At 39.6% G+C, this 24939-nt stretch overlaps 1 protein-coding gene across 22 annotated transcripts in view; it reads left to right on the forward strand.

Annotated features, from left to right (window-relative positions):
* Window positions 1–24939, forward strand: part of KIF1A (kinesin family member 1A) — a 99705-nt gene continuing 74766 nt past the window's right edge. For 11 of the 22 annotated variants that reach the window (XM_087725615.1, XM_087725616.1, XM_087725618.1 and 8 more), the window contains exons 1-2: window positions 1–188; window positions 16610–16770. In XM_087725615.1, the coding sequence (XP_087581741.1) occupies window positions 16665–16770 (106 nt within the window). In that variant the 5' untranslated portion in view covers window positions 1–188; window positions 16610–16664. The remainder of the gene's footprint in view (window positions 189–16609; window positions 16771–24939) is intronic. The other 11 variants (XM_087725627.1, XM_087725628.1, XM_087725629.1 and 8 more) reach the window with 1 other exon arrangement.

Below are 24939 nucleotides of genomic sequence, written 5' to 3' on the forward strand. Positions count from 1 at the left end.
GCGCTCGGTGAACCTGCAGGAGTCGCGCATCCCCAGAGAGCGCAGCATCAGTACCACAAGCCGGAGAAGACCGTGGTGAGACGCCCCTCAGCTCTGCTAGCCGGTGGGAACCACAGCCGGAGCTTTGCCAATGGTAGTGCCGGCCCCAGCCTCTCCCCGTCGAGAGCGGATTGCCGAAAGCCTTTGAGGTAAGCCGCAGCCCTTCCATTGTCCCGTAGGATTGCTGAGCTACCGCCCTCCTCATTCGCAGTGCTGGCTCCTGGGGGATCGGAGCGGCGTGGGTGGGGGCGGCCCGGAGCCGCGGATCTTAGGCGTTCTGCAGTGAACGCAGCGTCTAGTGGCGCATCGCTCTTCCTCACCCGCTGGCTGGGTTTCAAGGAGAGACAATGGAATGGAGCGCGTTCCCGGCGGATGCCTCGTTGAATTCATTGAGATTGAGAAACCGGGGTGTGTGTATGTGTGCTTGTCTAGTCATCGAGCTCTGCACCTGGCCACTGTTTCCAGGAGTTATTGAAAGGCAACACAATGCCATATATTTTTTTATCCTTCCCCCCCAAATTAGAAGCAGAGCATTCGGGTTTGGGCGTCCATGTGTGTATGAGTGATGTCATGGCAGATAAGGGCAGCAGAAAAAAAAGACATTATACTGGAGAATGATGGGGTACTAGCTCTTAGCAAAAGAAATTGTTTGTGGGCCAAGTAGTAGTCAGATGCCAAGGCTGATCTCCTCTCCTTGGGCTTTATTTATTTTTTATTGGAGAAGCAAAACACCCGGTTATAAGGCCTTTGGTATAACCCAGCCTCCTGTGCTCTTTCATCATTCGTCATTCATTCTTCTTGATCCATCAGAAGGAGGGAGACACCCTTTCTCTTTGGGCAGGTCCTAGGCTTTTGCTCTTGGGAGATACTCTTATTGTTAGTAGCAGATTATTTGTTAGGTGAGCTTCTAAAATACACCCAGCCTGGGAAAAAATATTGGTAATAAACACCACCCCACCCCACATGCCCTGCACCAGTGGCTGTGACTGAAGGCCATAAAGAGAATGCAGAGTCATGAGGACGGGGCAAGAACCTGCCAGTCCATGAAATGCATATCTGAGCTACATTAATCGCCATAATTAACTTAATTCCAGGGCTGGACCTAAGCACACTTTTATTTGAAAAAGGATTGGGGGGGGGGTTAACATTCAAAATGTCTGCTCTGTAGATAACAGATTAGTTTCATTCCTATCTGTTTATGGAAAAGCCAGTCATTTATAATATTATTTTCTTTATGGATGTTCTACAAAAATCTTCCAAGACATTTTAGAGGAACATGGTAACATATGTAAATCATTTAAAGATGCTATATTATAAGATTATACTGAAGCAGTTCCAATAGTAGTGGACTAAAAGTGAGTGCTTTGTCATCTGACACAGCTGAGGAAGGGAAAAGATCTTCAGAATCTTTTATTTAAAAAGAGGTTTGGTGTAAGCGGAGGACCGGGTGGTATATCATGTCAGCCATTTTACATGAATTAGAGCCTGCACTGCTGTAGCAACAGAATCAACACTGGATTAAATGCTGGTATTACAGCACTACAGGGTGCTATTATACCTTCCTAGTAAGTGTTTATTGTATGCAAATGAAAACTATGCTCATCTTCTTTCTTAAAGAAAAATATCTGGTGGCATTGAAACTAACTTTTAAGAAGCCTTACATGTAAACAACACACACACACATACACACACACACACGCAATGATGTAAGTTGGTTGAATTTGGAAGTTTCTAAGGCAAAGGGGAATAAATTTAAACTATAAGCATTTGTACTATGGTTAGATACATCACCTAGTTTATACATTGTAGGATAATACATCCATTGTCTAATAGTTCCAGAGAGTGGAAAATCTGATGAGAAAATGGACTTGCTTCCAAGAAGAAATGTTGCATCTTTCACAGTAACTTTGGAATCTTCTAGGCATAAGATACATAACAGAGGTGATATTTCTAGAAGGATAAATACAAGGTCTCATAAGAAGTGATACAAGACCATTTTAGGAACAGCTTGATTGCAGAAATATGGCTGAATATATTGACTTGAGCTTGTGTGCTGAGACTTGAGTAACATGTTTTTTCCTTCCTTGAAGTATAGTACAATTGGGTTTGACAATGTGAATTAAGGAAATTCTTTATACTCCAGAGATATAAACAGTTAGAAATAGAAATAGAAGCAGAAGTAAATGCAATAATTTTCTAAATTAATATGTTCATGCTATAGTTCCTGACCTGGACAGACATTTGTCAACAGTATCTTCAGCATTGTGGATCTTCTGTATGTGCTTGTGATACCTTTTGGGTGATTTATGACTCTCTGCTTTTCTCACTATCAGGAAAAAGGAAGGTCAGCTTAGGATTGTAGGCCTGATGCAGTATAATGAGCAAAAGAGTATATTTTACTTTGAATCTTACATAAGACAGATAATCACTATGTAGAATATGATTCTATAATTTCTCTTTTTGTCTCAATTTTTGTTTTGCTTCACCTTTTAATGCCACTAAAATAGTGACTAGATTATTCATTTTGCAGCACAAACGTTGAGTCTTCTAAAAGATGCGAGTGAGAGTTCATCCACAATAGCCATTTGACAATGTTACATTCTAGCCCTACAATATTTTAGCTTATTATTAATGAAGCTGCCAGTCTAAGACATAATGAAATTAAATTAATTCAGGAGTTTTTTAATTATTAGAAATTCAAATAATGTAAATTTCCATCTACAATGGAAATACAGAGATAGAGGTTAAGTTTAGTGGCTTACACATTCTGAGTCTTACATCTTTTTCAGCTGAATGGGGCTGGAATTAATGATAAACTATTAGGTTAAGGTTAACAAATTAATGCGTATGACAGCATTTCCAGATCTCAGGCCTATAGCTATATTATATTTTCTTTTTATTGTATTAATTTTTGATGGCATTGCAGAAAATCAAAAACTCTTTTATCTTTCAAATATTTAAATTATATTCATAGATATTGTCTCTCTACATGTATAATTATATAAATCCATAAATATAATATACAGTTCATATTAGAGAACCAATGGAACTGTAAGGTAGTGTGTTAGCCTGAGTCATATTGTTGGTCCACTTAAGTTAGTATTAGATAGTTTGACTAGTATTAGATGTTCCTGGGAATGGTTGAGAATTAGCTTCAGATACTATATACTGTATGTAAAGCATGTAGTCTGCTGTTAAGCTAAGGCTGCTTCCCCTACTTTTAATTCTTTATGGCATTAAAATGATCTGGGTGAAAAACAAATTACAATCTGAATTCATCATTAGAGTGAATTGGTTGCAAAAAAGGCAGGTGCTATGTTGAACAAAGGAATGAGCTGTACAGGTCAGCAAAGATTTGTCTTAGCTTCTGATAACATTTTGTATGTAGAGCAAACAAACTGGCAACATTTCAAAGGAGAAGGGGAACAAATATTTCAATTTTTAAATATTTAAAAGAGTATCATTAATATGTATGGGAATAACAATGCAACCAGGTGTGTACTGTAGACATGTTACAAGTAAGAATGTATGAGAGCCATCAAAAACATAGAGACTAAAAATAAGTGGGTAGTGGAAAAATGATCAAAAAATAAATTATGATGTTTCCTCCTGAGATTTTAATTAGACTGGAAATACCATCTGCTGAAAATAGTTGGAAAAAACGTCATTCAATTATTGGGAAATTGGAATGTCATCTGAGTCATTCAAATTAATAATACCTGTAAGTATTAGGTGGGAGAGTAGCTATTAAACTAGTTTCCTTGCTGCATAGCAACCACTGGTGAAGCTGCAGGACTCTATGCCTGGGCTAGTGGTGAGAGTTTCCCAGGCTTGTAGTACAAGGGGATTTTAACCTGCTTTCTCTGGTGGCAGTGTCTGAAATAGCTTAAGAGTTTGTGGCCACTATGATAGCCATGGAGCTCATCCAGGTCACCAAGGATCACGAAAATCATATGCCAGATTTTTTTTCTGTTGGGGCAGTGGCGGTATAATCTGGAATTTGGGGAACTAGTTTACTCTCTGCAGTTCCCTGGGCTCCAGCTCATCGTATGGAGGTTGGACCTATTTGATTAGTTTGCCCTCGGTGATTAATGGGCCCAGATTGGGTCTAGAGGGAGGCTGGGGTTGTTTCCAAAGGTCTGATTCACAGTTTTGCTTTCTGTCTGGAATAGGGAAGCACTGGAGACCTTGGATGAATTGTGTTTATACAGCCACTTCTCCCTGAAGTTCTCCTTGGTTTACAGAGGAACAGGAGATGAAATGGGAGAAGAAATGCCTAGCATGCCATGACAGCAAGGGCAGTGAAATGTCCATATTTCCCCACACTTACTGTGTCCATGGATAACTGTCTGGTAGCCTTGTTCAAGTTAATATGGACCCCCCTAGAGAGGGCTGATTTGGAGGTTCATCTACAAGATTACTATGAAGAAAATGCTAGTCATCTGTTATATAAAGTTGCTTGGATTTAGTCCAAGCTGGATGATAGCCTTCAGTAGGCCCTCTGGAGATTTCTGAGGCTCTGAGTTTGGTTACCTGGAAGGAGTTTGAACCTGTTAGTCCTGTGGAAGTAAATTGGATTCTCGGAATTGTAAGCTTGGCCCCCTGTATATTAAACCTCTGTCACTCCTGGCCTGCTAAGGTACCCAAGAGATGGCGTGTTGTTGAATTTGTGATGGTTAAGTCTTCTTTAAGAGAGGAGGTGGTCACACAATCAATTTAGGAAGTGATGGTGCTCCCCCTCCTCAAGAAACTATTGATAATGCCACTCATTTACTTTCTAGAGTAGGTGGATCATCTATATTTCTAGAAAAGGTGGTCATGAAGCATTTTAGAGCATGCTGAAAGAAGTGTATTATCTGGATCTCTTTCAGTCAGATTTCAGACCCGAGTATGGGACTGAAACAGCATTGATTAAAAACTGTGGTGGAAGTGAGGTGTGGGTGGTATAGTGCATCCATCTTGGCTCTGTTTGACCTCTCAGCAACAATCATGATATTCTTCTGAACAGGTTTTGGGATTAAGAGTGTGTTGTGTTGGTTCTCTTCATTACACCAAGGCCAGTGCTAGTCTGCATTGTTGACAGTGAAAGAGCTGTAGCCTGCAGGCCCAGGTGCCTCAGGGTTCAACACTATTCTAAACTCTTGTTTAAAATGTACATGAAACCACTGAGTGAAGTCATTTGTCTGTATGCGGGTGATACCGATCTTTTACATCTCTGCCCTGGGATGTGGAGATTGTCTTAGTGTCTGGAAATTGTGAGTTTTAGATGGGGAAGAACTGGCTTCAGCTTATTATAACAAAAGCAATTGGTTTTGGGTTTTAGAACCACATTGGTTCTTCTCTCTCCAGATTGGGGAAGTGGTAAATGGGGTTCTGGGAATTTTCTGTAGCCTTTTCCAGGTATAGATTAGGCACTATCCCAATCAGAATTGGTGCGCAGTTTGGGGGTATGCAACAAACATGGTAGCTATGGCTAGGATGGCTTTTTGCACAGTTTCATATTTCTGCCAATTATGTTTTTTCTTGGACAAGGAAGCTCTTTTCATGGTCACTCATGTCTTAGGCACCTCCCAATAGGGTCTGTATGTGAGGTTTGCCCTTGAAGATCACCCAGACCTACAGCTCAGAGGTGGGTGGCTCCTGGTTCGGCCCGGATCGGGCGTATCGTAGTGGCGGCAGTGGAAGATTCCACCCATCTGCTCGGCCGTTGAGCGCACCCAAACTGGTAGTAAAAAACTTGGCAACCCAAAACTGCTACAGATGGTTAAAAATATTGTGGCAAGGGCATTTTTGACTAGTGGATGCTCGGGAGCTTCTGGGTACAATTCAGGGTGCAGGTAGTCAGTTATAAAGCCCTTTATGGCATTGAACTGGGTTATTTCTAGAACAGTGATGGCGAACCTTTTTTGGCTCCCATTCCAAAAGCAGGGGGAGCACAGGGGGGTTATGCACGGGTGTACCATACCCATAATGCCATGCGCGCGTGACCAGCAACATCCCCCCACTTTTGGCATGTTTTTTCCGCCCTTCCCAGGCTCCAGAGGCTTTCTAGGAGCCTGGGGAAGGCAAAAGCAGCCCCCCTGGATACCTTCTGGAGGCCTCAGGAGCTTCCCTGAAGGGTCCAGAGGGCGAAAAACGGACCTACGGGGAGCCCGGAACTTCACGAATGGTGACTTCCGGTTTGTGCATAGGACTGATTTTTGCCCTCCAGAGCCTTCAGCAGCCTTCCCTGAAGGCTCCAGAGGGCAAAAAACAGACCTACGGACAAACTTGAAGTCACTTCCAGTTTGCTCATAGAGCCAGTTTTTGCCCTCCAGAAGCCTCCTGAAGGCCCCTGAAGGCTCCGGAGGGCAAAAAAACAGCCCTATGCCCAAATCAGAAGTCCGTTCCTAAACTTCTGGTTTGCCTGTAGGGCCAGTTTTTTGCACTCCTGAGGCTTCAAGGAAGCCTCTGGAGTACAAAAAATGGCTTCAAAAGAAGGCTGAAATCAGCTGGCCAGCACGCATGCACACTGGCCAGCTGACAGGGCAGCACCTCGCATGCCCTAACAAATGGCTATGTGTACCACCTGTGGCACATGTGCCATAGGTTTGCCATCACGGTTCTAGAATCATTTCTCCCTAATTATTTCTACCATATTTTTTGGTGTATAAGACGCACCAGAGTATAAGACGTACCAAGGTTTTGAAGAAGCAAATTTTAAATAAAAGTTTTTGCACTTTGCAAACCTCCTAAAATAGCCCATTTTTTGCAAACATGGGCTGTTTTGTTTTTTTAAAGGGGCATGAATAGCCTTTAGGAGATTTGTAGAGTACTCCTGGGGGGTGCCCCCCCAAACGAGCAAAAAACACCCTTTTTTTTGCAAAAATTGGCCCTTTTTGTCAAAAAAAGGGCATGGATAGCCTTGGAAGCTTATAGAGTGCTCTTGGGAGCTGGGGGGGGGAACAAAATTGAGCAAAAAACAGCCCATATTTTGTTCATTTCTGCCCTCCCCAGCCTCCAGGAGCTCTCTGAAAGCCTCCTAAAAGCTATGCACAGCCATTTTGGTGAAGGGGGCGAGGTTTCAGGGGGCAAAAAATGCTGTATTCAGTGTATGAGGCGCACCCAGATTTTCAGCCTCTTTTTTGAGGGAAAAAATTGTGTCTTATACTCTGAAAAATACGGTATTTATTAAATTCAACAGAATAGGTATGTTAATTTGGTGGGACCAGGAAGAGAGCCTTTTCTGTCATTGTGCTTGCCCTGGAAACATCATATCCATCCCTCCCGGAGCAAATTGACATTGACCCTGAAGGCCTTTCACAAAACTTTGAAAGCATGTCTGTGTCCCCAGGATTGAGGGGTCAGATAAACATTTAGACTATGTGAGATCATTCTGTTAATCATGGCTCATTTGTTTTTTGTTTTTTTACCTTGTTTGACAGTTGTGTGTTTTATTTTTTATTTTGTGCTTTTAACTGTTTTTAGCTGCTTAAGAGTCACCATAGTGGAATAAATGGCCATATGAATATATAGATAAATAGAACTAAATAAATATTCAAGTGTATCATGTTATGTATATTATGTAGAAACTGCTTTGGTTAGTTTTTGTGATACCTTAAACTTCAAGGTTTAAAATATTTCTTCATTTCAAATAATGTTGCCTTTTGAGTTTTTTTACAATGGGAAATTTCCAGATGTGCTATAGTTTTTAGCATTTCTGGCCAGCAGTATTTGGTGGGAGTTGTGACTGGCACTTCTGGAGGACACCCAAGTTGGAAAAACTGGCCGACATTTGTAACTTTTACTTCTCTTAACCATAGCAACTTGGTGTAGTCTAAGGAATAAATAAGTGGCAATGTTGAATGGATGAAAATAAAGAACAACTGAATTATACAGCCAAATATTAGTTAGGTTACAGCATCATACTTCCTCTATAGTTACAAACTGATTTCTTAATGAACATTTAGTGAATATAGGATGCTATCTCTTTTCTTTACCTAATTTCTGTAAACAAAGCAGGAAAAAGACTGAAGAGCTATTGTAAAGCAGCAACAATAAAGAAGACTTTGGCAGGGGTGGAAGAGTGGGCAGAAAATCCAGAAAGGAGCCAGCCCATCCTTCTTCTTTTTGGCTCTGAGTTATGTTACCCACACCGAATCTGGGATATTCCTGGCAGTTCAAAACCTCAACAGAACTCACAGAGTTTTACTCACTTTAAAAACTTTCTAGTAAAATAATAGCTTTGCTGATTTGGGCAATATAGACAAAAAAGAATGGGTGTAATTAGGATCTGTGTAGATAGTATTCTTTTAACTTGTCTGCTTTTCGTCCCGTTATGTTGTTGGATATTTGGAGAGGGTAAGATTTTTATTCTGCTTTTTATTTTCTGCTTAGCAAATGGAATGATGTTACTTTGCCCAGTGCAGTGATGTATATTTGTCTTGTGCTCATTGGACAGCAACTTCGAAAGTGATGTAGTTCAGAACAGAAAGAATCAGTTAACACAACTTCCCTGCAGAAATTGCTTAGATATGTTGCTGAACTCTTATCTCCCATCATCCTTTATAATAGGCCATACCAACTGGGCAATTGAGTTGGAGTTCAATAACTCTGGAGGGCTACAGTTTAACATTGTGCTCTCATGGTAAAACATTGATATCAGCCCCAACTCATTTTCCACAGTAATTCATTACATCCAATAATGGAAGCCTCTTGCCCCAAAATGATTCTAGTTTCAGTATTTGTTTTGCAAGCAAACTGAAGATATTCAAAATATCATAGCTGTGCAGTGATCCTGTTCAAGGTCATAGATAGATTGGAAAGATAAATCTTTAAGCCCCTCTCCAAGTATGTGTTAGAATCACTTTTAAGAAAACAAAATTAAAAGGTCTGAAAGGCATTTGCAAAGGAGAATCATTGGAAATTATGACTTTGTGACAACCTTTCAGATAATATCATCATTGTTCAGAGGTTATTATCATTCCCCCCACCCCTAGTTTAAATGGTTGAACAATGTCAGCTCCTTAAGTCTCTCTTCATGGGATGAGTACATCATTCCTCATTATCAGTATTGCCCTTCTTAGAATCCTTTTCAGTTTGCCTTCTTTTCAGGCAAACCTGCACTTGCAGGAATTTAATATCTGCCAAAGACATGTAGATACATAATTATTTTTCATTTTATTGCAACATATTTAGGCATAACCACTGTAATGGGTGTCTCTCCCTCCCATTTTAAACACTGCATGATGTTTAGATGGTACAGTATACTAGGTAGCCTAAATAATAACTGCATTCTTCAGAGCTGGATCTTCTGCAACAACTTTAAAAAGTAATTCAATTTATTAGTACTAAGTTAAAACATATTCCTGATTAGAAGTTTATGAATATGTGGTCCTTGCTGGTATAGTTGAAACATCTAGCAATATAGCATTTTACCTCTGCTAAAGTCTGTTTACTCAAAGCCGATGATTAAAAATGTAATAATCCACTTGAGTTTAGTCTACTCTACACTATCTCAATTTTCACTTCATTTCCCATACTCTCCCCAAACAGTTTAAAATATACCTTAATAATCTTTATTTTTGCCAACCTCAAACATAAACTATGCAGAAAATACCATGAACCAAACAATGCTCATTCTCCAACTGTCCAATAGGAGAGTATAAAAGAATATAATCCATTTAATCCCTCAGGTTTTTGTCAGTCTTGGAGTAACTCCCTCCCCCACCCAAAAACTCAAATCACCTCATTCCACACAAATGGGAAACAAAACTATTAGTACCTGCCAATCTCTGTAGGTTTGTCTGGCAGTTTGCAAAAAAAAAAAAAAAACCCTGAGAAGTTGCTGTACATGGAAACTTCATAACTACCAACCTACCATTCTTACAATAAGTTGCCCTTTAAAACTTTGATGTGTTGTGAAGATGAAGTATTAGTGTATCAGCAATTTTGCAAGTTGATGCTTTCCTTGATAAATGTTCCCTTAAATTTTGGATGGCAATGGTATATTTCCAAATCTTTCTATGTGAATGTGATCCATATTCTTAATTTAAGGATAGGCTTAATTTATGGATAGGCATTTTAAAATAAACCTATTCATGTCAGACTAATTCAGTAATAGGAGCATAACTTTCCATCAGTTTAGTGATGCCTGTAGGGTGGAACAGTGGAGGTCTCAAATCACTTCTCACACTTTAATTCCGCCTCCTACCTCTTGGAATCACAGTAATGACCTCCAGCATCTATCTTCTGGTGTCCTTCCCCACAACTTCAGCAAGTCAGAGAAATTAGAGATTCCAATCCTTGCGCTACTCTCTTGCAATTACTGTGTAAAAGTGAAAATAAAGTAAAACTTATAGCACCACCTATAACTCATCATATAATAATGAGTTGCCGTGACGCAGTGGTCAGAGTGTAGTACTGTAGGCTACTTCTGCTGATCACTGGCTACCAGCAGTTTGGCAGATCAAATCTCACCAGGCTCAAGGTTGACTCAGCCTTCCATCCTTCCGAGGTCGGTAAAATGAGGACCCAGATTGTTGGGGGCAATATGCTGACTCTGTTAACTGCTCAAAGAGGGCTGTAAAGCACTATGAAGTGGTAGATAAATCTAAGTGCTATTGCTATCTGAGATTTGTGACTGGAGTTATCAATCTTTCTCCCTTTGAACAATTTTACATGGTATACACAAAATAAAACTTTATTAAAAAGACAAAACTAGAAAAACTCCTAGCTTTACATTTTAGAATGTAGGTAATAATCTGTGTTAAAAATCTCAATTACTATGCTGTTCTAATTTAAAGATCTAGCAACTGGGAATTAAAGAAACAAGGAAAGGATCCAATGGACCTTATAAAAGTAAATATCACAAACCACAAGATGATACTGATATGCTAGCAATGAAGGTAAAAGAACATGTTACTTGAACACATGATTCACACAGACAGAAAAATACAATATTTATATATTATGCAGATATATAAAAATAATTGCAGCAATAATAAAATAAAAATTAAATTTAGTGCAGTTGTATGTACTGTGCATATTATTTTTAGACAGTCCTTTTGGATCAGATTTCAATCCTTTTCACATTTCAATTTACTTTTTGTTCTTCTGGAAGTTCCAAGATTTAACCTGGGGCTGAGTTAATCTTTGTTCTTTTCTGTTCCCAAATCCATTTTTTTTTACCACCCTTCTCCTGGAGATTTGATTACATTTCCCCAAAGGAATAAAACTTCATCTTCTTAGAAAGAGAGAAGTTGGGGGCAAATGCTTTTTGCTGATACTTGCCCATGTTTTGAGCAAAATGTTGGAGATATATCCTACATTTAGTTCCAGCCTTGGGTAGGGTTTGAGTAGATACCATAGAAAACCTTCATCCCTTATGATTCTGTGGATCAGGAACAGTACGAAAGCAACCCAGATCTCTAGATAGTTATGATTTCTCCAAAATAGTTGAAAAGATATTGTATAGTTTACAGTAGTAGATACATATGTTAGCTGATATGAAAGTTTAGTTCTTCTACAGTCAAAAATAAACAACCTGATACTAAATTAGGTTCTTGCCAAAATAAAGAACATATGGGAATTGTACCTCCTGCCTAAAAGAAATTTGTTGATGGCCTTTTAAGCACAGGAGAAAGAAGTGCAGCAAATTGGAACACCAAGTGTTATAAATACTTGCAGTAGCTGTAATTCTTTTGTAATGGCTTCACTGTTTTGCTACAATAAATCTACTTTTCTGAATGTTCATGACCTTGGTAATATATTATTGCAATGCTTTGCCTTGACAGCCCAAGAGAAGCATGACAGCTGTGCCTTGACTGTAATGTTATTTTATATTGGATACTTTCTTGTCCTAATTTGGCTGAATGCTGAATAGCAATACAAGTTCCACACAGTTTTTGTTAAGCACATTAATCCAGCAACCAGTGGGAATTTCATAGTATGGGTATCTATATTCAGATTATTTTCCCTCTCTGTTCAGATCACAGTAATCATTTTAAGCATGTATGCAGGTGTATGTGTTCTTATGAAAAAAATATTTTATATTTAAGAGTGCTAGAAATGCTAGAAATATATAGGGTTCTTTCCACCTTGCTGAGTTGTCTATTTTAATACCAAAGTACATTTTTTTTCTAATAATGAAAGATGCTACTGTTCACAGTGAAATTGGCAAGCACCAGATTTATGGCTACAACTATGGGGCATTAATGCACAAATAAATGTCAGGTTGCCAATTTATAATGCTTTATAAATAATGCTAATTTGCAGATCTGTATGCACAGAGGAAATCCTTCCTGCACCGTGATTTAAAAAGTAAGAAGTTGTAAGGAACTATGCGAAACTACCATCAGGGTGGATTTGATTTATATCAATTAAATTCTTGATTGAAATCATGATTTAAATCACTAGTAAAAAGGCTTGATTTAAATCAACTTGCTTTCAATCATAATTTTTAAAGAGCAATTGTTATCTTTGTCCCCCAGTGGCTCCTCTGCCCCTCTGTTGATTCACCATCAGTCCCTTTAATTAATAGGACGCCTGGTGATGCGGCAGTGATACAACAAGGTGAGGGACGTGGCAGGCAGCAGGTGAGTAGATGCCTGCTAACAGGCACTGCCATGATGGCTCTGAAATGACAGGTGCTTTTTAATATTATATTTATAAGCTGCTTAGGAGGTTTCACTTTCATTTTTACTGCTTGTCCTTCCTCCTCACACTTAGAGCCTGGTGGTACAGATACATTTCTCTTCAGACAATTATACAGTTTGTAGAGTACATACATTTGCAAAACAATGGGATAAAGGAATATTACTGAACTTTGCTTTATGATTTATCTCATGGTTACTGTGAAATTGTGTGAATGCATCAATGCAGTGCATGTTATCTCAGCTTGCAGAGCTTGGATTCATTGAACGAGTTTACCAAAAATGTAAATATTGCAAGAATATACAGCCTCATGCTACTTAACTAAGCTCCATTTCATGCTGAATTAATGTAATGTATTAATGTATCTTAAATAGTAAACTATCTTTAAACAGATTTTTATTCCAAAAGCATTTTATTAAAATAAATTTGATAAAAATTAAAAAAAATGATTTAAATAAAGAAATCCAAATTTTAAAATTTATTTTTATTTTAAAAATCCTCAATTTTTATCCACCCTGACTACCATAGTTTCAAATGAAGTTTCCGTATGTGGAAAATCTGAAATGTAGATATTAATGTTCTAAAAAGTATTGCCCCAAATGGATATGGGAGTGGTGAATGGACAGGAATAAAAAAAAGAACTAAGTCATCCTTCCCAAATAGTGGAAACTAAGTGCTGTGGATTCCTGAATCTTCAGAGACCTGCACTTCTTTCTGTTCCCAGTCCTTGTGACTAAACATATTAATCTTCTAAAGAAAAAAAAATGGTTGAAAAGATGATACAATGTGGCCTAGTGACTAAAGGATGATGACAGTATCTGGTAACGATCCATTAACATTAAAAGCTCTGCCTGGAAGCAGCCATTGATTCTGCAGCATAGATATCCATAGATTCCCTATGGAGTCTTCCTCCCCCAACCCCCCACTTATACTTCCTAGCTTCCACAGAAGATGCTGGATGTGGCTAAACTGAGTGCTTCACTTCGCTCCCTTAATTATTCATATTGAAAACAAGTCTGGATGTGGGCCTTGGAGGCTTAGCTCAGTTAGTCAGATATGCAGGGAAGGTAGGCTTCCTTTGATTTTATGCCGGCTTTTGTAAAAGGCTGATATTGTAAAAATATAAGGGGGGGGGAAGCCTTTTGAATGTTGCGCTCTTCCTTTTGAGCAGTCTTATATAATTCTGGAATGTTATGACATCTCCCTGGCCAACATTATGGAGAATTCAAGTTTGCATTTTTAAAAACTAAGCAGTTATCAGGAAGATGGGCAGAATTGGTTGTTGTTCCTTATAGAAAGAGAATATCCACATGGACTCTGTTCCTCAAAATAAAAATACAGTACATGACACTTTCTGCACAGCTTCAGAGGACTTAAAGGAATGGCTGCTGTTTTCCAGTGATGTCTTTGTCAATAACCTTTGTGCTTTGTTCAAGCAGCTGCCAGACTAACGTTTTTGAAGGCCCCTAAAGCTGTTCAGCCTGTCATTTATTGTTGTTCTTACACACACACACACACACACACACACACACACACACACACACACACACCGCTCACCAGTGGTGGGATTCAATTTTTTTTACTACCGGTTCTGTGGGTATGGCTTGGTGGATGTGGCTTAATGGGCATGGCAGGAGAAAGTTATTGTAAAATCCCCATTTCCTCCCGATCAGCTGGGACCCGGGAGGCAGAGAATAGATGGGGACAGGGCGAGTCAGAGGTGGTATTTACCGGTTCAAAATACTCAAAATTTCCTCTACTGGTTCTCCAGAACTGGTCAAAACCTGCTGAATACCACGTCTGACGTTCACCCTCTGTCCAGTGGCTGGTCCATGGCTAGTCAAAAAATACTGAGGTTCTCTCTAGAAAGCTGGGTCATAGGGGCATCTGCAAAGTAACTAGTACCACAGAGACGCTTCTTAAATATTCCCTACTAAAGTAACATGTTGCAATATGATTTATCAGTTTTGTTATGGACATTTTGCTTTTCAACTGCCAGAATGTAATGCAATGTATCCTATACATTACAAAAGTGTATTGGTAATAGATTTTATTAGTTCTCATACTTTAGGAAATTCTAATGTTCTTCATCTATATTGAGACTGCCACTCAGAATTCCAACACCATCATCAGAAAAGGGTCAGATTAGCTAATAATCCTAGCAACTGCACTCACACCTTTGGAGGGCACTAGGAGAGGCATAAATGCTATGTTTCCCTGAAAATACGACAGGGTCTTATTTTCTTTTTACCTACAAAATATGGCTTGGGCTTTATTATTTGGGGAGGGTTGATTGTTTTGGGGTTGCCGGGCGGCTGCTCTCTTACGAGCGGGCTCCCAAAAAGCCGGGCACAGCATCATGGGAGAATGGCTGTGTTGCGCTGTCACAGCAGCCATGAAGCGACCACGCTCATGAGCAGCCACTCGGCAAACCCCCTTTGCAGCCGGGCACAGCGCCATTCACTGACCTAAGGGTATCGCCAAGCCATGTGAGCTCCTGTTTGCCGCTGCCTGGCTCCCGCGGCTTGGCACCTTCCAAATGCCAGTGAATGGCGCTCTGCACGGCTGGAGAGGGGGGTTGCGCGAGCGGCTATTCTGCTCTCGCTCATCCGCCTCCCAGCCTCACATTGCATGGCCCAGCTCTCATTACAGAGCCAGGGCACCTCTGCCGCCACCGCCATCTCAGCCTGGCTTTTTCCGCGGCTTCCAACCCGAGTCTTTCAGCAGTGGCCGCTCTGGGCACATGCTGGAAGCCATAGAAAAAGCCAGGCTGGGATGTTGCACTGGTAGTTTTGCAGAGATTCTAGAAACATTTCAGGATGTTTTGGATAGGCAGATATTTGAAGACAATTTATTACTAATTGGCAGGCAAAAAAATCTTGTTAATGATTTCACTAAAGTTTTAAATTTTAATGAGAATATTGATCATAGTTTATTGAGTAAACCACCATTGGCTGTATTCATGCAACACTGGTTGTCTTTGGGCCAGTCAGTCTCTCTCTGCCTAGATTGTTGTTGTAGGGGGGAGGGAAAGGAAGAGGAAGGTATGTTGGATATATCAAATACCTGAGGGGTTGCCACAAAGAAGAGGGAGTCAAGCTATTCTCCAAAGCACCTGAGGAAAGGACAAGAAGCAATGGGTGGGAAGTAATCAAAGAGAGAATCAAGTTAGAACTGATGAGAAATTTCCTGGCAGTTAGAACAATTAATCAGTGGAACAACTTGCCTCCAGAAGTTGTGAATGCTCCAACACCAGATGTTTTTAAGATAAGATTGGATAACCATTTGTCTGAAGTGGTGTAGGGTTTGCTGCCTAAGCAGGGGGTTGGGCTAGAAGACCTCCAAGGTCCCTTCCAACTCTATTATTATTTTCTGTTCTATTCATATGTTCACTGTCTTGGGTTGTTTGTAAAAATAATAAAGTTGGGATACAAATAAATAAAAATAAGCATGCTTAACCAAAGTTATACAAACCATGTTATTGCTTAATGCACTGTGTAAATCAGTCCTTTACCTACTGATTATGCAACATTAATTTGAAAGTAAAAAAATGAAGTGGTGGTCATTTTTAAAAGTAGTAGAAATGTAATCTTTCTTTTGAGTGGGCGACCCCTTATGCATGCCTACCTGGATAAAATTTCCATATAATTATCTTTATTTCTGTAAGCACCAATGACTTGTTGCAATCCTTTGGAATTACTCATTGTTTCGAATTCTCTCCAGTTTTTCTTTATTGGGGTGAGTTTCCCATCACACTTAATAGGCTTGTCTTTTGCTTTAATCAAGAAGAAGTTTGAATAGCTTACATTCCAATCCACAATAAGAAAGATAGAACAATCATAAGAACAATCTGAACAAAACAATAAATCATCATGCTGGAGGACAGGTTGAGCTTCAAGAGATATTCTTTCTTAACACTTTTTAAATTCCTTCCTAGGACATTTTAAGGAGTAAAATCCTAGCAAGAGGATAAAAATCTGCAGCTTACCAGGATGGCAGGAGCCTCAGTAAAAGTGGCAGTGCGGGTGCGTCCCTTCAATTCCCGAGAAATGAGCAAGGATTCCAAATGCATCATACAAATGACAGGAAACACCACAAGTGAGTAACTTCTCCGTCATTTTCTACTAGATACTTCAAATTGCATTTAAGCCTCTTTTCTTCTGTTTCTGATTGATATTAATCAAAGAGGGGATGTGAAAAAGCTTAGTCAAAGCAATTTTTTAATTTACTATACAGATAGTAGAATAATTTAATTGTTTATTAAGCCAACCATTGCTTTACCAAGCATTGTCCTGTGGTAAAAATACGTATGATAACTATTTTGATATGGTTGTTTCTATGATACCATTTCCTAATAATAGCAGGAAGTTGGATCAAATAGGAAGCTGAAGCCTTTTTTTGCTTCATGTAGATACAGTTCTGACTGTAACATTATGCAATGCTAAGGCATAATTTTGAATACTTGTATTTTCTATGTAGAACAAAATGATCAAGTTTACTTTGAAATATTTGAAGAGAGAGATGGGGTAGAAACTCCTGTCTTCTGGACAGTCATTGGGAAGTTGTTGAAAATGAACCATTCTCCTTTGAATCGGACATTTTCCATTTGGCAAGCATAATGTTGCAAGGTCATTTAGAGTCTCCCCCCCCCCAACCAGGCTTTACATTGATCAGTTAATTAAACATCAGCATTGGCATTAATATTGACCCTAAATAATTGCTATTAAGGTAAACCATAACATCCATCCAAATTTGACATAATTGAGGTTCCTGCTTCTGAAGTCTTGCTACTTTAACTTTATGATTTTTTCCCCTAATATGACAATTAAAGAGGCCTTATTAATCCATAACTCAAGTGTTACATTTTGTAGAGTTTTCCAAGGTTGCACAATTATTAATTTGACTGTAGGAATTAAATAATCAATTCCTGATTGTAAAGCTCATTATCTGATCCTCTAAATAAATGTAACGAGCTTAACTCTGGAGAGCATTTAGTTCTTTGTTTGGTGATAATACTTGTTTTCACCAAAAATTCTTCCTCTCCCCACCAGACAGAAGAAGTAGGACAGGACAGAAGAGTTGTGGGTTCTTGATTTCTCAGTAAACCTCTTAAAATAATCCATTTTAAAGACAATCTAACAGGGTTGTTCCTGTCATCTGCATGTTAACCCCACAGACTGCTGACCGCAGAACCTCCCCCCCTCCCACCTGCCGGACAAAGCATCTAGAGCAGAGGAAAATAGTCATTAATCCCTCCTAGTCGATATGAAAACACCTCCTTTTTGTATTTTTACGGGATTGCAGTTCTGTCTCCTTAAGTCTTAGGTAGAGAAGAAGGAAACATGATTTGGCTCATCTGAGAAAGAGACAATTCTACCCCCCCCCCTTTAACCATTTTTGGGGGGTATTTATGGAAGATGAAATATGTGTTATGTAGACACTCAGGCGATTGGGCTGGTAATCTATTATTGAAAACAGAGATGATTTACTAGGGTCCTTGAAGAGCTAAGTATTTAAATCTTTTGTATCCATGAATGGGGCATCTTAAAAAATAACTCTGCAGTGTTTCAATTTTGGCCTAACGAAGGCCCTCTTTCATTATATAAATTTACATATCGTAGTTTAGGACTGGCAGTTATTGAACAGGAATTGTCCACCATGGCTGTGGAGCATAATTGGAAGAAAAGGATGGGTACAGGAAGAAGTACATCCTTGCAAGACTAAGGAGTGTCAGCACTGCAAACACAAAGCTGTGTATGATTAATCTGCCAGCAGCCTGCATCATAAACTGCTCCTAGTCACAACTCCACATGTACATAATAAGTGACTAAGGTACTTAGTCTTGGTAAAAAATGTTTTTTCCTTGCCCAGCTGTATTTCAGCTGCTCGGTTATTTTAATGTATTTTATTAAATTTGAAGTACAAGGAGTAAAAGGACACTAAGAGGCAGATTGTTCATGTTTTCATTCATACAGTACCCAGACTTTATATAAAGTAGACTGCTATTTGGGGAGCCTAGTTTCCAGATAACTTTCAAAATTCTCTATTTTTTTTTTATTATGGATCCCTATTTCTTAACAGCTAACTGTGGGCCAGAGTGTCTGCAGAGCTTCTGATTCTGCCATTACTCCTTTATTAAAATGTTAGGCATTCTTAATGCTATTTTGCTTTCTGTCATAAAGTGCCAACTGTTATAATGATATACTCCTAAATCCTTTTTATGCCCATGATGGTTTCTTTTGATTGAACGTCTAGATTTTATGGCCAAGTTTTATCACAAACTTTGGCTTCTCACCTCTTCTTCTTTCCCTCTCTTTTCTCCCAGCTGCTGTAGGGACTGGATTTTTAGGCATATTGTATAACAGATAGGAGTGGAGGCTGATAGAGAACAGGGAAATAAACAATTGAAGAAATCCTAGATTCATTTGTCTGCTTATCTGGCAGTTTTGAAGAGGCAATAGAAATCTCTAGATTGTGGCCTGGCAATCCTATGTAGAGATTTATAAAGAAATATGATTACTCAATATTAGGCTGTATCTAATACTAACTAGAGAAGACTATTAAACGTGTTTATGCAGTAGTGTGCTTCTGCTATGGAAGTTACCAACATTTTTGTTTACTATTTTAATTTTTTTAGACATAGATATCAGTCAGAGGTGGTATTCAGCCGGTAGCGGGCAAACCAGTAGCGGCAGCTGTGGGAGGCTCTGCTCACCTGCCCCAATGTAGTGCGCGACCTTCTGCGCATGTGCAGAAGGCAGTGCACATGTGCAGAAGGTGGCGCACGACCACATTTGCAAACCGGTAGGGAAGGTAAGTGAATCCCACCACTGGTATCATTAGAATGTATGCAGATTTTGTATTGAAAATATAAATAAATAAGCAATATTAGGAAGCTGGAAAATAATTCCTATTATTTGGGGAGAATGAAGGGTATATCTATCTTGCAGTGGGGATATGGAAGCATAGAAAATACAAAAGCTGGAAGTATAATCAGGAAACAAACAAACAATCAAGTAAATATGCTGTTCACCAAACACTGAATCAAAATTATCTACATATATGCCTGCAGATAACTGGCTATGAGACCCTCTAGCTTAAGTTGAACCTTCAGAAACCATTGGGATATTGCTGGTATACCACTTTCCCTGTTGCCAAACATCATCTCTGCTTCTGTTTTCCATTGCCAGCTTAGTAGTGGAGATCCCAAAGATTATGGTCCTTGGTGACTGCAACTTTCCTGGCAATGTTAAATCTGTGATGGCTCGTGAGTTCATGGCCTCCATTGCAACCAGGGACTTGTCACAAATGATCAAAGGTCCAATGCTGTCTGTCGGCTGATTTGGGGTGCTTTGGTTTTCCAAAGATCTCTGGGAGATGAAATACTAGAAGCAATGACTGTAGTGTTCTTGGAGAAAGACAAGAGTGAATCTGATTGAACATCAGTAAGGTCCTTCTCTGGAGAAGATGGAGAACCTTCAGTGGAGAAGATGATAGCCCTATATTCTTTAAGCCTAGCTAGTTAAGCAGGGGTGGACTGGTTAGGTTAGGTTTGGGCTTGTCTATGGTCTTGTTGACCATCCTGATTAATTTTTTTCAGATTCAGCCAAGATTGGGTAAGTTTTGTTGGATCAGCTGGGCTCATAGATAAGATTCTTCTGCAAAATATTGTTGTAATGAGCCTATTAAACTTTACAGTGAAAAATCAGAAAGAACATTGGTTCATAAAGTTATGGCTGTTGTTTGCACAATTATGTTTAGAATATGAATAATAAAATGAGCTTGAACTTTGGGTAAAGGAAGCCAAATGTGATTTAATAGTTATAACAGAGGCCTAATGGGATCAGTTCCATGATTGGAATATAGCAGTTGAAAGATTCAATTTGGCAATTTGTTCAAAGGACCACTAGAATAGGAAGAATAATATATTCATTCCTCTTCAGATATTCAAGTAAATGAGCTTGCCAATGCTACAGAGAACATCAGAGATAGAGAAATAAAAACAGTGCTGCTTTTATTTATTTATCTGTTGATCATCCAACAACAGATGTGGATTATGCTTCTTAAAGCTAATTTCAATATCTGAAAGAGGCATGATTAATTATCCCAACATCTGTTGGAGGACAAGCACTGCCAAATATGGCTCTTCCAGAAAATTTCTAACTTTTCTTTCAGCGTTTGGAGGAAAGGACAAAATGATCAGCGCATATTTGTGCCCCCCCACACCTGCCACACCTGCCCCTTCTGCGCATGTGCGGCAGAGACCCAAAGGCTAGCTGGCCGGTAGGAGGCATGCGCTCATGGGTGGCAGAACTGAAATGGGGTGACAGCTCATGTGCCATCAGAGAGGGTGCTGCGTGCCACTTCTTGCATGCATGCCATAGCTTCACCATCACGGGACTATCTGCTTGTTAGTGAGGTTTATCTGTGCTCTTTGGAAACTTGCTATGAGATTTTATATTTTGTAAGACCCCAAATTAGGAGCTAGCTGCTGCCCTGCCTCCAACCCCGAGTATCAGAGGAAAGTAAGTTTGATGAGGAGAAACTGAAAGGTGATGAAGGAGAGTGCTCGGGGATTAGAGAAAAAAAACATCTTTCCCCCAACCAAAGTGGTTACTTGCCCTATGAGCCTGCACCATTAACCACAAAGCACAGTAAAACACATTGAATTTTACCCTTGAAACTGTCATTAGGTATTTAAAGATTAACACTTTTTAAATACTGGTGCTACCAAGGACTACAAAAGGCTATGGAGTCCTTTTCTATCATATGATTTCAACACCCCCCCCCAAAAAAAAAAATTCTTAAGATGTGTTTTAGGAGTCCAAAAGTCTCCCTGTATTCTTTGTCTTTGCAGTGACTGGCATTCAACTATTAAAATTGGTATTGCAGAGCCTTTAAGCCCTAGGTCACGGGTATCAAACTGGCAGCCCGTGGGCCAGATGCGTCACGCACAGGCCAAGCCACCCCAGGTCCGCAAAGGGGGAAAACATTGCAAAAGTCACATGGCAGCAATGTGATGTGGTGAGTTTGATACCCGTACACTAGGATAATAGCAATAGCAATAGCAGTTAGACTTATATACCACTTCATAGGGCTTTCAGCCCTCTCTAAGCAGTTTACAGGGTCAGCATATATTGCCCCCACAGTCTGGGTCCTCATTTCACCCACTTCGGAAGGATGGAAGGCTGAGTCAACCTTGAGCCGGTGAGATTTGAATCGCCGAACTGCAGATAGCAGTCAGCTGAAGTGGCCTGCAGTACTGCACTCTAACCACTGCGCCACCTCGGCTCTCTAAGGTTGCATTCCTTTTAGATTCTAAATTTTGCCTATTAGAGCAAATGGAATATATTCCAATATAACATATTTATGGTTCATGACATGGGAGACCTCATGCATGTGGATGATCAACAAGAGCTTTTTAAAAAAATCTGGGAATAACTTGATAGCTCCATAAATTTTTAAGAACAGGAACTTTGCAGTACCTTTCCTTTGGTGGCCATGCTGACCATTTTGATTCCCCTTGGCAGTTTCCTTAGCAACTGCTGGTTTTTCAGAAAAGCTTATCATTAATTCAGAACACCGGGCTGTTCTACTTGGTTCATTCCCTCTGGCCTTTATGAATGTATTATTATAAACACAGTTAATTCTCCAGCACTGCACCATATGCGAGAGAGGCCATTTTACACCCGGCAGATATAAAATAAAATGAATCACAACAAATAGCAAACCTGAGGGGAAGGAAAGAAGGAAGCAGTGGTGTGTTAGGGTTAGGCGCTGGATTGTGCAAGCAGAGCAGGAGGGAGGGAGGAAAGTTCACCCAATCATGGCTTGGGACAAGGGGAGAGGAGGAACCGGCTGCAACTCAAAAAAACACCCCCAGGCGTGGCGGGGGCCGTGGGAAATAACAGAGCCTAGATTGCACACGCACACTTGTATCCTATAGTCACAATACTGTGGCCCAAAGGACAATAGAAAGACAATTCTGGATTGCATCAACAGATCCTGCACCAATCCTAACAATCCTGAAGTACTTAATGTTGTTCCAAACTAAACCTGGACATTTCCCTCCGCCACTGCCCTGTCCTGCTGCCTCCACTGCCTTCTCCTGCCACTGCCGCCCTCTCCAGCATGCTGCCCCTGTCCCCATCATGGCGGCAATGGCAGCGGCTTCAGGAGATGCTGGGCGGTGGGGAGGGGGCGCTAGGCTAGGGCAAATGCTTATCTGTGTGTAGGCAGGAGGAGGCAATTCTGTGAATGCATATGGCGAAGGCGAGGCAGGGCGAGCGTGGGCCGGTTCGGGAGCGTGGCCAGCTAGCCGTCACTACTGGTTTGGCGACCCATGCCCAATTACCACTACCATTTGGAGGAAGAGGATATGGTTGAGCAAATGTGCAGGAAAGCTCTTGCCTGCTTCATCTGAAGTAGGGGAAGAAAGAAAAACTGGTTTCTTCAAGGATGACCAAAAGCAAAAGTCATGTGGGTTTGTGGATTTCTTTTTGCCTCTAGCAGCAGAAAAAGAAAATAATTGCTTTGTGTGAACAACTTCAGCAGTTGTTTCTTTTGATCTGTTTTTAAAGTTAAAAAAAGGGGTTTTAAAAGATACAAGGAATATTTTCTCTGTTCACCTTGGATACCACTTGGAATTGATATATCAGATGGATTCTCTGCTTACCCTTGTTTAAATAATCATTTTTTCAAACATTAATTCTATCAAAAAATTTAAACAATTGAATATTGGTTCGAGGCTTCTGGAGTCATACCCTTGGAGTCTCTGATTTGGTTGAAGACAATACAAAATAATTAGTTACCTTTTAAAATTCACCTGTACTTTTGGCTCCTCCCCAGATGGAAAATTTTGTTTCTTACCCTTCAGATTGATAAGAATGTATATCAGTGGTGATAAGGGATGCCAAATAGTCATATTTTGTGTGTATGTGTGTGTCTCTCTGTTGAATGATTAAATTCACCCCAAGGTTGGTCTCAAACCATAGTTCAGATAAAGCTTTATGCTTTATTTCTCAGAATTCTCACATATTTTGCCTCAAACCACTGCAAAATTGGTCAAAGATACATCAATAACTTCAAATTATAATTAGATAAATACTGAGAATCCTTTATTACTGGAGATTTCCCCAATCTAATGAATTTTAGATGTGTTGGGAAAGCTGCTGCCTTCCCAAATTAAAGTTGAAATGGAAGTTGTATTTTTCTGACATCTTCAATTTCCAGAAAGTGCCAGGAGAGAAACAAGGTTGGACCAGGCTGACATGAAGCATATAACTATGCACAATATTTTTTATTACTAATGTAAATTTTTTGGAGGTATGGAAATAACTCCAAGTGTGAATAAGTGGGACTGCAGCATCAACCATTGTAAGAATCTGTCAGCTTCCTGAGTAGACCAGAGACAAGATGAGCTAATTCTACTTCATTGTAATGCTACATTAACAGAATCTTTCAAGTCAGAAAATCTCTCACCATCCCTCGCTAGACAGCATCTCTTTCCCTTATCTCTCAAGGTCATTCCCACATAACATTACAGAGTCTGATCACAGTTACTATTAGCTTGTTTCTATTTATCTAGTTTAGTGGTCACCAACCAGTGGTCCGTGGACCACTGGTGGTCCATGAGAAAATTTTGGTGGTCCGCAGACAAAATATTTGCATTTTTTACATTGCACTAAATACTATTTATCTTTTTTTAAAAAAATCACATTAGTGGTCTGTGGGATTTAAAATTATGAATTTAGTAGTCTCCGAGGTCCTGATCTAATTCATGCATGAGACAAGGACATGAAAATTGTGTTTTGTTTCTAAGTGTCATATTCATAATGGTTTCTGCACCAGGAATTTATTGTTTATGGGTATGCTTGCTCTGGATTGATTGGTAAATAAACCAGTTAGTTTTCTCAAGCCTCTGTTAGCACAGAAAAAGATAAGATAGGGGAAAAGATTTATCTAGCCCACTCTGGAGATGTTATTGGGCAAATGTGGACATGAATCTGGAAGTGCTATTTACATTTTTAGAGCTAAATTGTAGTTGACAATGTCTATATGTCCTGGATTTTAAAATAACACTGCTCTTTTTACTCTTAATTTTTGCTATCCTTACATGCTTTCCTCTGTATCCTTTAGGAGGGATGTGTGTGCGTGTCTCTTTGTCCTTTTCTTTTTCTTCTTTGAAAATGAAGAAGTGGAGTGGAGTCGACATAATGAAAAGAATGTCTAATTTGAATGATGCATCATCTTCCTATTAAATTGTAA

The sequence above is a fragment of the Thamnophis sirtalis genome, unplaced genomic scaffold, assembly GCF_051295495.1.
Source record: "Thamnophis sirtalis isolate CommonGarterSnake01/CBP01778 unplaced genomic scaffold, rThaSir2_p1.2 scaffold_11, whole genome shotgun sequence".
NCBI lineage: Eukaryota > Metazoa > Chordata > Lepidosauria > Squamata > Natricidae > Thamnophis > Thamnophis sirtalis.